The sequence below is a fragment of the Chlorocebus sabaeus genome, chromosome 27 (assembly GCF_047675955.1).
Source record: "Chlorocebus sabaeus isolate Y175 chromosome 27, mChlSab1.0.hap1, whole genome shotgun sequence".
In the NCBI taxonomy this organism is placed as follows: domain Eukaryota; kingdom Metazoa; phylum Chordata; class Mammalia; order Primates; family Cercopithecidae; genus Chlorocebus; species Chlorocebus sabaeus.
The window spans coordinates 25,626,989-25,644,636 of record NC_132930.1 but is presented as its reverse complement, the minus strand read 5'-3'; the positions used below and the strand labels follow the sequence as shown (position 1 = coordinate 25,644,636).

The 17,648-nt window shown below is 38.6% G+C and overlaps 1 protein-coding gene across 1 annotated transcript in view; it reads left to right on the top strand.

Annotated features, from left to right (window-relative positions):
- Positions 1 to 17,179, top strand: part of ZCCHC4 (zinc finger CCHC-type containing 4) — a 56,569-nt gene extending 39,390 nt beyond the window's left edge. Inside the window, exons 9-13 of the mRNA XM_008017727.3 lie at positions 9,306 to 9,427; positions 9,672 to 9,747; positions 11,918 to 11,969; positions 12,488 to 12,632; positions 16,184 to 17,179. Coding sequence (XP_008015918.1) covers positions 9,306 to 9,427; positions 9,672 to 9,747; positions 11,918 to 11,969; positions 12,488 to 12,632; positions 16,184 to 16,319 — 531 coding nt within the window. The 3' untranslated portion in view covers positions 16,320 to 17,179. The remainder of the gene's footprint in view (positions 1 to 9,305; positions 9,428 to 9,671; positions 9,748 to 11,917; positions 11,970 to 12,487; positions 12,633 to 16,183) is intronic.
- The last annotated feature ends 469 nt before the right edge of the window (positions 17,180 to 17,648 follow it).

Genomic DNA, 17,648 nt, shown 5'->3' with positions numbered 1-17,648 from the left:
AATTATTTTAAAATTCTGAAAGAAACTGTTACCAAAAATGAGGGTAAAAGACTCTACCTGTGATTCCTCCCAAACAGCAGACACTATACTTTCAAAGTGTTCACTTTTAATCTTTTTTTAAAAGTACTTTTTACAGGTTTGTAATCATAGAAGGCAATTTCGAATTCTGCTTTCTTCACTATGTCTTCTAAGTATACATTTTTAAACATAGCTACCCAATCTTTATGCTTTAATAACTAAATTATTTCATATGCAGGCTATTTATTATTCCCTTCTCTTTGGACTATAGGTTGTTTTTACCTTTTAAGGTACTATAAATAACACTGCTATAAACACCTTTTGTGCATATAGTTTTTTCATGTTTTATATAACTTGCTTAAAATAGATTTCCAAAACTGAGATGACTTTATCAAACATAATGGATTTTTTTTTATGGCTATTAAGTAGTATTAACAGGTTTTGTTCTAAAAGTGTGTAGCACAAGCTATTTTAAACTTGACTTCTTGAGCTCTGCTTTGGGCAAAATTTATATCGTAAGTTTTCTCAGAGCTCATTTAACTCCTTTTTGGGGCATCAGGTTTCCTGTTTCTTGTCTGAGGGATGCTTCTAATATAGACATTTGCAATGCAGAGACAGCTGACATTCTAAAAATATTAACTGCGTAAACAGGTTCTAGTTTTCAGCAGCACTACTGCCTTTGGCAATGGATAATTATCTAGTGCAATGTTTGGCACACAGTAGGTGCCATGTGTATGTCAAATGGATAATTGAGTGAAAAGGCATGAACCCTGGAGTCAAAAAGGATCTGAGTTTTAATCCTGGTGCTGGCACTTACTTAACCCCGCTGAAGCTTATCTTACCTGTTAAATGAGTATGGCAATAATATATAGCTGTCTCTTAAGGTCTTAAGGATTTTATGAAATAATGCATGGAAAGGCTTAGCCCTGTCCTTAACACACACCTAGTATTAAGTTTAGGTTCTTGCTGTCGGCATTGTCATCACCATCACTGTCATTGTCATCATTCAGATAGTCCCAAGGTAGGGGTAAAACTCTTCATCAGGTCCTTTTTTGATACATCTGAGAGATTAAAGCTGCATAATTGTATAAGTTGGTGCAAAAGTAATTTTGCCATTAAAATGGCAAAAACCGCAATTACTTTTGCACCAACCTAATAATTCGTGCCCTTAGAAAACTGTTGCATCCATATTTAGAGAGGAGTTCCCCCCCCCCCCCCCCAACTATGGACAAGAGTTTGAAATGGTGAGAGGGCAAAAGAAGGCAGATCCAGAATACAGCAGATGAGAGAGGCAACTTTGGAGTAACCAGCCGTCACTTGTTAGGCAGTCTGTGTTACTAGGAAAGAACTTTTGGAAATATTAGGGTTCTGGTCTTGAGAAATAGTTGCAAGGTCCAAGTGTGGACAGTAATTACACACTTCAGTGTATTGATGAAGAAAGGTTCTGATTAGGTCACATGTGTCTGACAGGCTAAAAAGCAGTCTTCTCAATAAAAAGAAAGCCAACCTTTGGAAAGAAAAATGAGAATAAAATCTAAAACAAAGCAAATTTGTTTTTCCTGATTCCTGCTAAAGGGAAGAACAGTACTGTGATTACATGCTTATGTTGGAGAAACTGATTTTGCCATAGCTCCTCATGTATTTATAAACATTATTTGATGTACATTCTTGGACAATTTTTCTCTTTTTTGAAAATTTCTCTGGACCTATTACTCCTTTCTGAGCATTTTGCTTTCCTCTTTTTCTTTTGTTACTTTAACTTCATTAAATTTTTTTTGTTGTTGTTTGTTTTTGAGATGGAGTCTTGCTCTGTCACCCAGGCTGGAGTGCAGTGGCACGATCTCGGCTCACTGCAAGCTCCACCTCCCGGGTTCTCGCCATTTTCCTGCCTCAGCCTCCCGAGTAGCTGGGACTACAGGCCCCTGCCACCACGCCTGGCTAATATTTTGGATTTTTTTTTTTAGTAGAGACAGGTTTCACCATGTTAGCCAGGACGGTCTTGATCTCCTGACCTCGTGATCTGCCCGCCTTGGCCTCCCAAAGTGCTGGGATTACAGGCATGAGCAAAAAAAATTATTTTAAATAGAGATGGGGTCTCTCTATGTTGCCCAGGCTGGTCTCAAACTCCTGGGCTCAAGCAATCCTCTCACCTCAGCCTCCCAAAGTGATGGGATTACAGGTGTGAGCCACCATGCCTGGCCTAACTTCATTTTGTGGTACTTTTTTTTCTTTTATATTAGCCTTCATTGAATGAAAACTTTGAGTCCCCTCTCCTCCTTCATGGATCTTTTCCCATAGACCTTGATTAGGCCTTTTTTTTTTTTTTTTTTTTTTTTTTTTTGCCAGAGGGGGACATCACCTGAGATGATTATAAGCCCTCAAACCACAATGCAGTAAAAATCCCCAAATCACTAAATCTATTTTTTTGGAAATACTTCCCAGGTAAGAGGAAGGCAGAAATGCTGCAAATCTTCATAAAACATCAATTATGTAGATTCTTCAGTGATCAAACACTTGATGAATACGGAATAAAACAGTCATCCAAGACCTAGAAAACCAAGAGTTCTATTAACAACAGATTAGAAAGGAAGGACGTGATGATGAAAGGAAACTCTGATTTCGAGTCAGAAGTCTGAGTCCTAGCACTGCCTTTTAGAGGCTACTTAATCTTGGGAGAAGTCACTTTCTCTCTCCAGGTTCTGTTTCCTTACCTATAAAATAAAATGATTATACCAGAAAAGAGATGGCAGGTAAGTTTCTCTTTTGGTACTAAGCCTGATAAATTATTCGTGATTTTCTGGAGAATTTGTTGATAATACCAGGTTCAGTAGCAAAGAGTAATATGATTAGTGGTGTCTGCCATGGGGGTGGGATTAGGGAGTGGTGGTGTTCATGTCCTGAATTTTCTGTGTCTGAATTACATGATCTTACCTCCCTTCCACCTGGGACATTCTGTTTTCTCTTGTCTGTACTTAATATGGGACACTTGTCTGGGGTGTTAAAAGTATAGCTCTTTGCTTTTGTCAAAGCTATCCTTTTATAAACATCAGCCTGTTAGGACACTGTTTTTCAAGATTAGTTTCACAGTCAGAAATGAAGATATTTTGGCAGCAATTTCTGGAAAATTATTGCAAATTAAAAGATGGCTACCAAAATTCCTAAAATTTAATCTATAATAAACATAAAACATGTAGTGGGTTTGAAGTAAAAAGGGGTATAAGATGTTCACATGTTACTTTTAAATAAGAGGTTATGGGATATGGGGATTACGATAGACTTTACTGCTGTGGTAGAAGCTGGTTGCTGGAGCAGAAGAAGGTACTGGGGACCTTTTGTGTGTGCTGAAATCCAATAGAAGACAATCCTTAGGGAGTTACGGAAATGCAAGTACTCTGTCTTATTTAATCTTTCTTTCCTGACCTGATACCTGGAACATAGTAGGCACAAAATAAATGTTGACTTGGATGTCTTGGTCTCCATTTAACTAGTTTCAGTCTCATGTTACAGAAGACATTTGCGTATAGATAAAATTAAAAATTAGGAATTGCAGAGATTTTGTGCTTTCCCTCATTTCTATACAGTACTTCATCACATTAATCAGTTACATGAGAGAAATTTTCTATTTGAAAATGCCTCTCATCATCATTGTGAGTGAAATGTCAGGGATAATGATGGGAAAATGGTGTATCAGCTCTACTACTAGTGATAGGCAATTTGCAAAATTGTGTTTGCTTTACAGCACTTCCATAGGAGGTTTATTTGTGTGGCTGAAGCTATGAAATATGGATGTATGTTAGAGGTACATTAATTTACCCTAGCAGCATGCATTTTACATACCATATGTTTATAGTTAATTAGCACAACAAACCCGCATTTAAAAATAATAATAATCTCAATTAGGTTATGCAAAATCAAGCAATCAACCACCTTCCTGACACATACATTCTCTGACTCCTTGGGTAACCATAAAGAAATTGTTCTTTTTTTCCCCTCTCTTCCATCTGCTATCTAGTATGTTGCATAGAATATTCCATGTACTAGAAATCTTTCTAAAATATTATTCTCCAACATTTGAAAAGCTTCATATGAATCTCTTGGGAAGACTTTTTTTCTTATGACACTCATAAATGTTCAAAATATCTTTGTTGGTTTAATAAGGTACCATATATTTATTGAGTACACAGAGGAGTGCATTAGGGGAAACATTACGAATTTAAATGATTTTAAAAGAAAATGACTTACGGTACTATTTTAAGGTGATTTTGTAGTAAAATCTATTTTTGTATCCTAGCCTCTAATAGATAACATATATTCATAGAATTTTCAAAGTTGGAAAGAAACAGAGGTAACCTAGGCTGACTTCCCAACGTAATAATCCTCTCCACTAAATTCATGACCAGCCGTCATCCAGCTTCACTTGAATGCTTCCAGTGAGCAGAGGCCTACAGCCTTAGAAGGCAGTGCAATTTATTTAATAGCTTTAATCGTTAGAAAATTTTCTCATATGAAGATAAAATATGCTCCCCATTAACTTCCAACCATTGGTCCTAGTTCTATTCTCTGAAGCAATAAAGGATAAGTCCAATTTCTATTCCATATGACACCCCTTCAGTTATAGAATAGCTATCAGATCCTCCCAGTCATCTCTTTTCTGGATACACATCCCCAATTTGTTAAGCTATAAATTCTGTTCATTCCCATTATTTTTCAAAGAAATGAACTAGTTTTATCAACGTCTCTCTTGAAATGTAGTGACTGAACGCGGGGCTTCAAATGTGATCTGACCTGCAAGTTTCTTTGTTGTGGTTCTGTACTTCCAAATAGGCCAACTGTGAGTCCGCGCCAGCTTTTACACAGTTTATGCTGGACTGCAGACTCACCATACTGACAGCCAGAAACCCTTAGGGGCTTTTCCACACTGTCCCTTGGGTCTCCTCATCCTGTGCTACAGTGTACTTAGTTTTTCCCACTGCTGAAGCTTAGCCTTAAACTAGACAGGGCTGGAGAACAAGCCTAGGAATCTCCCCTTAAAGGCCTCTCTTTCCCTTGCCCTCAATTTCTTACGTTTTTGTGATTCACTTACTAAATAGCTAGCTTACAAGCCAGTTTTGTTGTAAGTTCTTTTGTATTCTTGTTTATAATAGAAACAATTCAGTACATAACTTATTTGAATGTCAGGCTTACCTGTACTGACCTCATGGTATTCTCGTGGATAATCTAAAGCAGTGGTTCTCCAACTTTAGTGTGCCAGGAGGACTTGATAAAACACAGATTGCCAGGCCCTACTCCCAGAGTTTCTGATTTATTAGGCCCTAGGTGAGGTGAGAATTTGCATTCCTAATGAGATCCCAGGTGACACTGATATTGCTGATCCAGACACCACACTTTGAGAGCTACTGATGTAAAGAAAGATGGATTTAATGACCAGGTGGATTCATAGCAGTCTTAAAACCAAATTGAGAATGCTTGTGGATAATAGGTTGCAGGAGGAGACCGAAGCAAGAGGCTAATAGAAGTCATGCTTATTCACTTTGATTTGCTTTCAAGATAATCTGCTGAAACTAAAAGTTGAGTTAGGGACCTTGAGGAGAGAGGTATATATTTGAAATAGTCACTGTGGGGAGAACAACTATAAATGTGAGCCTGTGTCTTCATCTCCATTTTTCTGCCTTATGCCAGGCCTTGAACAAGTGTTTTACAAACATTATCTCATTTAACCATCACAGCAACTTTAAGTACCAGTACCCTCTTCTTACGTAAGATGACACAGAGCAAATTTCACACACAAAGTGGAAAGCCCTGACCAAATGAGCACACATTTTCAAAGGCTGAATTTTTTAATGCCAAAAGCTAAGTTCTTGAATACATGATAGACTTTCTCATAAAGTCTGTTGTATTAGATAAAAGCTTAGAGTTGTTCCTTTAATACTAGACAATGTAAATTTGTCATAACAGATCTTTTTAATAATGAAATTTTACTGCTACAGAAGCTGTTGGTTTGTAAGTAAACTCTTGCTCTTATGAATTTCTTGTTAAATACTATAAGGGAGATGGTTGTGCTTTAGTCAGGAGTAGGCCAAGGCAGCTTTCCAGTGCGGCATGACTCAGTGGGTTTGGAGCGCAGGTGCACAACTCTGCACATTATGTAACCACACTGCAGGTGTATTAGGTGATCACTCATGTGAGCTCGTGCTTGGCCTGGAGCCACTATTGTCTGTAAAAGGTATAATTAACCTGCTAATGCTGTACATATGGCCTGTGCCTGGGTTGGCTCATGCCTGGGCTCACTTGCACCCAGAGAGAGAGTAAAGCCATGTTGAAACTGTCTACAATTCGAGTGTTTTTCCAGTTACCTGCCACTGGTCTACCTACTCCCCTTGGTCCTCAGCTTGGGCTGAAACCTGACACTTGGCATGACAATTGACATCACGAACAGGATACTGAGGACAGTGAGCCTTCATTCCCTGGTGATTCTGGGTCAGCCGTGTGGCCACAACCTGGGTTGTGGTGCCCGGTGTCAGCTGTACTGCTTGAATGGGCTCCAGTGGAAACCTGGGCAGCAGTAGATGGGTCCCCTGCGAGCATGGAGAAGGCACTGAAGCAGCTAGAAATGCAGAGCACTGAGGAGGAATGAGCTTTTGCCAGCAGAGTTGGATGGGCATTTTTGACTGTGCTACGAGAAGTACACACCCAGTCCCTGAGGGATGCAGTAGAGGTAAGGGCCCTCCAGGTACAGATGGGGCACCTGGAGACTGGCTACACAACTCAGAAAAAGAGTTAGAAGCTGCCATGAATGGGGACCTCCAGGCACAGGCAGGGCGCCTGGAGGCCTGGCTACAGAGCTTGGAAAAGGAATTAGGGCCTGCTCTGGATGCAGGCCTGGGTCTGTTGTCTTGGCCAGAGACCCCCACCTGGTCTGATACCAAGGAGGCTGTTGGTGGGATCGAGCTTTCCGTGCCATAAAGAAGGGAAAGATGCCCCACCTGCAGGGGTGCCCCCAGTGGGAGAAAAGGGGGTCCCAGTGAGTGACATGCTCACAGGTGTGGATAGATTTGATTTTGGCCAGGGTGGAGCAAGAGAAAGTTGATAAGCAGCCCAGTGAACTTTGTGGAGACAGCTGTTTCCAGAGCAACAATTCTAGAAAATACCCAAGCAGGAGAAGAATGTTTCTGCGTGACCTGGTGCCACCCTGGCACTCCAGCCCAAAGACTATGTGCTGCAGCCAGGTGGGGATGTATAGTCTTCTGTTTGATGAGGGAACTGGCCGAGGTGCCCCTCCTGAGGAGGCCACATGTGAAATTAGCAATCCACTGGTCTCCCACCAATGTACAGCAAGTGCTGGTGCTGGTAGACACCAGCGCAGATACATTCTGGGGTTGGATATTTTACATGACTTGGCAGCTGTGCCATCTATCACGGACTTGATGGACCACTTGATGGAACTGGGATAGTATCACTATATAGTGGAGTTGGTTAATGCATTGTTTTCCAGAGAGCCAGGAACAGTTTGCCTTCATGGGAGGATGACATTGGACTTTCACAGGTTGCCGCAGGGCTTTTTGCATACCCCGCCATTAGCCATGGTTTTGTTAATGATATTATGCCCACCTCTGATTCTCTTGCAGATTTAGAAGCAGCAACACTCCCCTTGCCTAGAATTAAGATGGTGCAGCTGAGACCGCCTTCCTGGCAGCCAAGTGGGCCATTTAGCAGGCATAAGCCCTATAGGTAGTTGACAGGGGCACCCATTTGAGCTGGATGTACATGTGACCACAGATAGTTTTGGCTGGGGCCAATATCAGTGCATGGAGCACTTGAGAACATCGGTGGGCTTTTGGTCCCAGCTGTGGAAGGGAGCTGAGCCCCGTTGTTGATTGATAAAGAAGCAGTTCATAACTCATATGCTGCCCTTCAGATTCATGAGAGCATGGCAGGACAGGCTACAGACATTGTGCGTATGACTTGCCTGATAGTGTAATGGGTGTGTTCGTGGATAATAACCTCCCAAACTGAGACAGCGCAGACATCCACTTTGGCAAAGTGGGGCACCTACTTGGAGCAGCAGAGTATGCTGAGTACAAGTCCCTTAGCATCTGAGTTGCAAGATGTCTTGGGACCTGTCGTCCTATTGCAAGATAAGGCCATGGGGCCTAAGGCATAGCCTGATGCAACCCTACACCTTGAGCCATTACTGTTTAAGGAAGGGCATCCCCCCATTCCTGATGGGGGGGCATGATACACAGATGGGTCTAGCCAAGGTGCTACTGCTGCCTAGACTGCTGTTGCAGTCCAACCTAGTACTGATACTATATGGTTTGCCACCGGGCATGGGCAAAGTAGCCAATGGGCTGAACTTAGAGCACTGTGGATGGTGATCACCAAGGAGGTGACACCTATGGTAATCTGTACTGATACCTGGGTGGTCTATCAAGGGTTAACCTTGTGGTTAACTACCTAGAAGTTACAAAGGTGACTAGTTGGTCACCAGCCCCTGGGGGGCCAGGCCATGTGGCAAGACCCTATAGGAGGAAGGATGACCTCCTCCGACCAAGTATGGGGACAAAAGGTAATCTGTTGTTGCCTAACCCAATGCCTTTACAGGTAGAGGAACAAAAACCCGGCTTAATGTATAAAGCAACATTGGGGTGATGTCACCATGAGGTGGTTGCCTGCCATAACCTGGAGCTGTTGCTTTCTGTGGTATTGTGTGTTATGAATTCAGGGCTCCACTCTATGGGCATGTGTCCCTACCCAGAGGACACTCTTGGCCTAGGGGGTGGAGTGTAAGAGAGATGGCTGCGCTTTAGTCAGGAGTAGGCTGAGGTGGCTTTCCGGCACAGTGTGACTTAGCAGGTTTGGAGCGCAGTTGCACAACTCCACACGTTATGCAACCATGCCATGTGAGGCTCATTAGGTGATCACCCACATGCGCTCGTGCTTGGCTTGGAGCCATTGTTGTCTGTAAAAGGTATAATTACCTGCTAACGCTGTACATACGGCCTTCACCCAGGTCGGCTTGCACCCACGGCTTGCGCCCAGTCTTGCTTATGCCCAGAGAGAGTAAAAGCCATGTCGAAATTGTCTATGATCATTGAGTGTTATTCCAGCTGCCCACCACTGGTCCACCTACTCCCCTCGGTCCTCAGCTTGGACTGGAACCTGACACTTGGCATGACAAATACTTTAACTCATATATTGGCATCAGTTTGTTCATTTATTGGTTAAAGAATCTTAATGTTGACTAATTTGAGTAAATTTTCTTTCTGCTTTAATTTTTAACTTTCTAGGTAGATTATGATAATCATGCACTTTATAAACACGGAAAGACAGGTCGAAAACAGTCTCCCGTGCGTATTTTCACCAACATTCCGCCCAACAAAATAATCCTTCCTACTGAAGAAGGGTACAGGTAAGATCAAAGTGGAACTTTGAAGTACACAAGTCACTGAAAATAAAGTTACATATATCTGTCAGTCAAATGCTTTCAGTGTTGAATCAGGTTATTCTATTACTTTTAAATTAGGTCCATAATTTCATACTGAATTGAATTCAGATTGCACTCAGTTTTTGTAATGAGTGCTTTGTAAAGTTTTATCTACTCTGTAAATCTCAATAAATGTATGCAGCTGATTTCTCTGTCCTTTACTCTGTAGATTTTGCTCTCTGTGTCAACGATATGTTTCTCTAGAGAATCAACACTGTGAGCACTGTAATTCTTGCACATCCAAGGTATGGTGTTCTTATAGAATGTATTTTTACTTAAATATTTTCATTTTATTTTAGCTTACTAGTTTTATTACCTTTTAAATGTTATTTTGTTAATATGATTTGTATTAATATGTATTATCATTTATTAATTATGCTATAATACAGTATTTTAAATTATAGAGTACAACAGCTTTTAAAAATACTTAACTGCCTTCATCATCACCAACAGTCATTTGAATTCATCTTCAAATGGTACTTGGGACTGCCAAAATTATCAGTGTTTCAAATAAGGCATTAAATGCATACTCAATTATGTGTATGTTGAGGGAAAAATTATGGTGTTTCAAATAAGGCACTGACCTATTAGGTACCATCATCATTCTGGCGAAATAATTAATAACATGTACTGTGCACTTTTAATATGCCAGACACTTTCCTAAGAGCTTCACATGGATGAACTCATTTAATCCTCACAACAGCCTTATTAGGTACAGTTACTCCTTGATTTTTTACAGATGAAGGACTGCAAAGGGACATACCTCCTATTTATTTGTTTAGGTATTATTTTTTCTTAATAGACTTGGTTCTTTAGAGGAGTTTTAGGTTCACAACAAAATCTAGCAGAAGGTACAGAGATTCCCCGTATGTCCCCTGTCCTGACACATGCACATTCTCCCCAACTGTCAGCATCTTCCGCCAGAGGGGTGCATTTGTTACAAGTGATGGACCTGCATTGACACATCATTAACACCCCGAGCCTAGAGTTGACATTAGGTTCACTCTTGGTGTTTTACATTCTATGGGTTTGAAAAATGTATAATGACATGTTTTCACCATTACAGTGTCATACAGAGTGGTTTCACTGTTTTCACTAAAAATCTTTTGTGTTCAATCTATTTATCCTTCTTCCTGAAGGGTGTCTCTGGCTACCACTATCTTTTTACTGTCTCTATAGTTTTTCCTTTTCCAGAATGTCACACAGTTGGAATAATATAGTATATAACCTTTCAGATTGGCTTCTTTCACTTAGTAATAGGCATGAAAGGTTCCTTCATGTCTTTTCATGGTTTGATAGCTCATTTTTTGTTAGCTCTGAATGCTATTCCTTTGATATACCACAACTTGTTTACTCATTCACCTACTGATGGACATCTTGGTTGTTTCCAAGTTTTGGCAATTATAAATAAACCCCCTAATTTTTTAGGAAGGCAGGGTGACCCTTAAGTTGTTTTGTTTATTTTAACTAAATCTGATCAGAAAGGGCATGTGAAGTTTAGTTTGGCTCATAAGCACAAATTATTCTCTGAAGAAGAGGCTCCATTTATATAAACATTAGAAAGTACATTTTTCATGAGTATAGAATGGTATTACTGGTTATACTTGTTTTTAACAATGTTAATACATCTGATTGTTTATATTTAGTTTTTATTAGTTGAGACATGCTGTGTATTTTTCATTTAAAAAAAATGATGCCCAGATTGTATAGTTTAAAGTTGAGGAAAACAAACTTATTAGAGATGCACACAAAGGTGGTAAAAGGAAGCAAGAGCTAGGAAATGACAAGCACACAAATTAAAGAGGTGTCATTTGGAGGGGACGGGAGGAATGCTGTGACTGAGCAGGGGCATGGGACAGTTTCCAGAGGGCTGGTGGTATTCTTTCTTGACCTTGTGGGTTTTATCCATGTTTGCTTTACAATACTCATTAAATTGGATATATTTTATGCACTTTTCTAGATATTTTTATTTCATAGTTTTAAAATGAATCAAACAGTAACCTATAATCTATCTTTCTAAATTATGTAAAGTTCTCAAATATGAATTTCATTAAGGATTATGCAGTATAGACACATAAAATTATGAATCATTAATTCTCTTGAAATTTTCATTTGAGTCCTTCTTTGTGCAGATTGGGTTGCTTGAACTGGAGTGGATTTTCAAGATCATTTAGATAAATCTCCTAGTTTTACAGTTAAGGAAATTGAGGCCCATCAAGGAGGCATTTGAGTTGAGTGGAGAAATGCATAAATTAAAATCAAAGTATTTAATTGTGAAGCCCAGAAAAGGCAGAAATAAGGAATGAATAATTTACACAGATTTTAATAAGACATTTTAATTTTTAATTATAGAACTTGATTTTTAATAACAAATTAAATATAATTTAAAAATTGTTTTTTTTTTTTTTTTGATAGGATGGCAGGAAATGGAACCATTGCTTTCTCTGTAAAAAGTGTGTAAAGCCTTGTAAGTATTGAGACTTAATGTTTGAGATCCTAGGAACACATTTTAGAGTTTTTCTCCATCTAAATAGGATTTTTCATTGGATTTATAAAGGAAAAACTAATCAGGGTAGAGACTGGTAATTTATTTGCTTTTTAATTTTATAGTTATCAATGTGTATGTTCTGCCTTGTTCTGCCTTGCAGGAGAGATGATTGCTAACCTGTTTCAGTGTGGCATTTGGTTTGACTTATTTTAATAAGGCATTGTGTCACTCAGCCAGCCTCCATTGTGACAGTAGCTGTCAGCTCATAACTTACTGGAGAAGGGCTGAATTTGTTGCATGTAACAGAAAGAAGTTAGCTAGTTTATGTGGAATTCTAACCTCTTCTCCCTGGTCTCTTTAGCCAAACTAAAACTAGCTGTGCAAACTAGCCAATAATATTTCAAGTAAACACTGTTCGTATATCCTACCTTAAAAGTTAACAAGATGAAAAATTACGTTACATGAACTTCTTTTAAAACTTAATTTTTATTTTACAGCCTGGATCCACTGTAGCATTTGCAATCACTGTGCTGTTCCAGATCATTCTTGCGAGGGCCCCAAAGATGGCTGCTTTATTTGTGGTGAATTGGATCATAAACGCAGTACTTGTCCTAACATTGCTACATCTAAAAGAGCTAACAAGTCAGTCGAATACTTAACTAGAAAAATGTATTCCATCTGTGTTTCATACAGGGTAATCCATAAAAGCATGCAACATTCGGAGGATCTTAAAGTGCCAAGTTAATTGTCACTTTCACTATTATGTACTGGTTGCATAGATGGATGGAGAGAGGAGAGAAAGATGATTCAAAGAGCTTGCTTTCAAAGAGCTTACAGTTCTACAGCTTAGACATGAAAATAACCAAAATATGAGGTAGAAAGTGGTTAACTTTACCTCTCCTTAGCTTTACGTCTCATGTGTAAAGTTCTAGGGCATGACAGTTCATGCTTTATTGAAGGACATGATATTTAAGTCAGGCTTTGAGGAACAGATCAGATCTAGACACACGATGGCAGGAAAGGCTGGAGAAGGCATTTCAGATTGAATAGCAAGTAATTCCACAGTAGGCAAATTGTAAGAAAGCTATTTCTTTATATCAAATTTTAAGAAAAATATTTAGACATGCTTAATACTTAAATATTTGAAATTTTTATTACTTTTTTTCCTGTGATTATTTTCACATCTCTCACCAATATTTGGTTACAGTTATGGATTACAACTCAGAGTGAAGGGAGAGCAATGACAATAGCATATTTAGAAAAGGCATTGCTTCTGGAATAGTTATCCCCAAAATAAAACAAAACAAAACAAAAAAAGAAAAACACTGCTATTTTAACCGGGCTAATTTGAATGATTATACTTTCTTCCTAACTAAAAGGGATGATAGCGATTAAGTGCTCTTGCTTTAGTGCTAAGAAAACTAATGTCACACAGTTATTAATTGGAGATTACCAGACAGCTAAATTTGACATTATATGACATTATATGAAATTTCAGATTGGGCTACCATATGACTATGACTTATAATTAAAGAAAAATTGATTCTTATTAGAAATATCTGATACTTTTATAATTATTTATGATAATATTAGAATTCTTTCCCATGTGTTTTATTTATTTGTGGTCAGTGAAATTTTTTTTTTTCCATTGTAGTCCAGCCACTTGAATTCTGGCTACCATTACAACTGCCTCGTTCCTACATTTACTGTACTTTAAATAATTATTTCCACTGAGTAATCCAGGATAAAGTTTTAAAAACTTAATTAAAGAAGCTTACTGAAGAATCTTATAAAATATTTCCCTTAGAATAAACCTTCAAAAATTGAATACAACCTCATAATCATATTGGTCTGGGATTGCTGTACCACTGTCAGTGTGATTCTGGGTGGCAGTCAGTAACATGCTCAGCCTTTAATTCTGTGAACTTACATGGAAACTGAATTTGCATTTTGATACTCTATTGTAGGCCCTTCATTGCTTCCTAAATATAGTCTATTTGGCACAAATGTACTATTTCCTTAGGGGAAATCATCTAGTATCTTTCAGTACTAGATCTTATCAAGTTTAATTCCAAGAGCAAATCCTTTGAGATGTGGATGCCTGATAATTCTTAAATAATATTACTTTTTTTCCTCAGAGAAGACACCTAAACTCCTATTAATAGTTACTGCTTTTAAAAAAAAATTATTTTGAAATTGACAAAGCAAAATTATTTTTTTCTTTTACAATAGTGAAAAATAACAACCTTTTTAGCATACATGACATAAAAGGTCTTTCCATCTCAGGCTTTTTACAGCTGTCTTACATTAATTTGTTTTTCCTTGGTGTTAATTTTTCTTTAGTTGCTAACTGGAATGATGCTGGCTCCCTCTTGTGGTTAAAGCTCATTTTATCAGTTACATAAATATCTATAATTTAAAGGGCAAATACTAGGTCAATTTAATTTTAAGACAAAAAACTGACTTATAGTCAGTTTGTCACCATTCAAAGACTTTATCTCTGGAAAGTTTTGTATATTCATATTAGAAACGAATATTTTCGAATATTTTCCTCCTGTTTTTGTTGACCGTATCCCCTAGTGAAATTTCATTCATTTTTAGTCCTGCTTATAAGTGGATGAGCCAAAGAGAAACTTAAATTTTGTGTACAGGCACACATGGCTTCATTGACTTTGCCATTAGAGATTATACTATATTTCATTAAGTTTGCTAAATCATCACTTACCAAGAAATTATCCTACTTTTAAAAAGTGGGAAAATAGATTTATATAGTATGCACTAATCAGTATAATACTATAAAGATAACTTTTTTGTTTAAGTTTTCAATCCTACTTCTTCTGTAGACTGTTCTATTTTGAACTGATAAGGTATCCCTAGTCCACAGTGCAAAATTTAAATATGAAAAAATTTAAGGTTGTCAAGAAAAATTCTGCGGAATAGTCACGTGGAACTAATAATGGCTAATATTTATTGAGTGATTATTATATGGTTAGCAGTTTGCATATATATAAATAATTTAGAGTATATAGTACAGCACAGCTCCTGGAATCAAGCTGGTTCTGCCAGTTCCTCATGGAATGTTCATTGATTTCATAGCCTCAATATCGTCACCTAAAAAAGTAGGGATAGAGAGGGGGTGACTGTCCTCCCCCTTATATCTCTGTCTCCCAGCTCCTTGAAGTCAAAGATTATGCCCATTCATTTTTGTATTCTCAACAGGTAACATATATGCTGAGTAAACAAAAAGTGAGGGATAAATTGAACCCACTGGGGGATTCATTGTTCATGAAGCTCTTTTCCCAGGTTTATTCCTGACAAGATCAAGAATAAGCTTTTCCTATGGAGAAGCTTATGAGAGGTGAACCTAACAATTGATATTGCTGGGTAATCAGGGGAAGAGTCCTGGTTTGGCAGTGCTATAGCTCTGGCCCCTTCCTTGTTTCTCGATGTGATGAGCGTCATGACATGATTCCGCTAGCTTGGAGAAAGTGAATGGATGGGCCAGTAATTTTTTTAGCCACAGGTCGCCTGTAACTTAGTGCAGAGAACACCAGAAACAAAGAATCTGTTTTGTCTGGTGTGGTTCAGTGTTTTCAGAGGGTGAGTTCCAGCTTGTTTATTTTGAAGCTAATCTTTAAGATAAGGACCACAAAATGCTGATACTCTGCGTGGCACTTGTCAGGACTTTTAGATCCGCTGAGGAAACGAAAATCTGTAGGACTTAGGAAACGGGCCCTTTCAAGCCTTGTTGGTTTTTTCCATTGTGCTGTTTCATTTTTCTACCTCTGCTAACTGCCCCATGTATCAGCTCCTCTCCGAAAAAAACGGCATTCAAGGATTTAGAGATCAAAGTGCTGAGTTGAGCAGTACAGATGTACAAAAAACTTCTTTAAAAAGTCCGATCTCACTGCCTTTGCATTTACCTGTGTGGTGTGTTTGCCCCAGACAGCTTGTTCTAAATCCATAGTAACCATCTTTTAAATAATTTTTTTTTCTCAAACATTTTGCTTGGTCAGGCCTCTGACTCTTTCCTTGTTGTTATGGTTAAGAGACTGAGGATTTATGCTTGCAATACAGTAGATTCTTTCCCTTCTTCTATTTTCTTATTTGGTTAGCTAGTTAATTAAACTTCAACATAATTACATAATTCACTGTGCTCATTCTGTGAAATAATTTAGCACCTTGTTTTCCAGAGCTGTCAGAAAGCAGAAGCAAAGAAAAAGTAATAAGATGAAAATGGAGACCACGAAAGGACAATCCATGAATCATACATCTGCTACAAGGAGAAAGAAAAGGAGGGAAAGAGCCCATCAATATCTTGGCTCTTAAATGTCCAGTGACTTGAGAATAAGAAAGATTTATGGTCCAACCTTTGATGCCATTTTCTGAAAGTGCCACACTGGACTTAAATTCAGCCGCTTCCAGAGTTGTGCACCTTTCTGAGCTAGATAACAGGCAGGTGGCATTTGCTGGCTTACAGTCCCTTATCTGCCTCTCTGGAGACTTGGGAGTTGTTCCATCTTCAGCCGGTTTACTAGTTCTTTCAGCATTCATTTTTCCTCATTTTAAGTCTCTCCCAGTCGCATTATTCTATTTTTATTTTTTTTGAAACGCAGTCTTGCTCTGTCTCCCAGGCTAGAGTGCAATGGCATGACCTCAGCTCACTGCAACCTCTGCCTCCCGGGTTCAAGCGATTCTCCTGCCTTATTCTTCTGAGTAGCTGGGATCATAGGCACATGCCACCATGACTGGCTAATTTTTGTATGTTTAGTAGAGATGGGGTTTCACCATGTTGGCCAGGCTGATCTCGAACTCCTGGCCTCAAGGGATCTGCCTGCCTTGGCCTCCCAAAGTGCTGGGATTACAGGCATGAGCCACCTCACCCAGCTCCTGTCACATTATTCTAGCCTCTTTAATCCAGAAAATGCAGACAGCGTTCTTTTGCAGAAGATGTCAGAAGAAAACTAAAGTGAAAACCTATGAAGTTTGTCTACCTTGAACATAAAAGTATGTTCATTTAAATAGGAAAATATTTTGTTACATATGAAACAATAGTTTAAACCCCACTTGAAAAGTACAGTGTACAATTATTTTTAGACTGAATTTGAAGATGATGGAAAGTTTTTACAAAGGCACTGTATAGAGATTGTAATTATAATTACATTATTATTAAATATTTATTTTCCATGTACTTTTTGCAGTTGTCCTTTGATGGTCTAGAATCACTTAAATGCTTGTTGAATGAGTGAGATGTTTAGAACTAAGACTTGCTCTGTCATTCCAGTGTCTTTTAACCTATGCAGTCAGTTTCTCTGTTTGTAAAAGTAGTTCGGAGCAGAGGTCAGGATAGTTTAGTAATTAAACTCCTCATTCCTACCCTTAACATTTCCTGGCTGTATGATCTTGGCCAGGCCACTCTCTCTCTAAAAGCCCTGGTTTCTTCATTATTATAATGGGGAGAATAACAGCTATACCTGAGGTTTGTTTTGTGATTAAATTTTAAATGAGACCCAAGGGCTTGGCTCTCAGTTCTCCTCTGTCATTGCTGAGTTATGTTAACAATAAAGATTGTTACTGGGGTCTAATGGTGATTATCTTTTGGCCCGAAAACAAAGCACTTAAGGCAGTAATTTGAACTCCCAGAACAAACAGTTCATC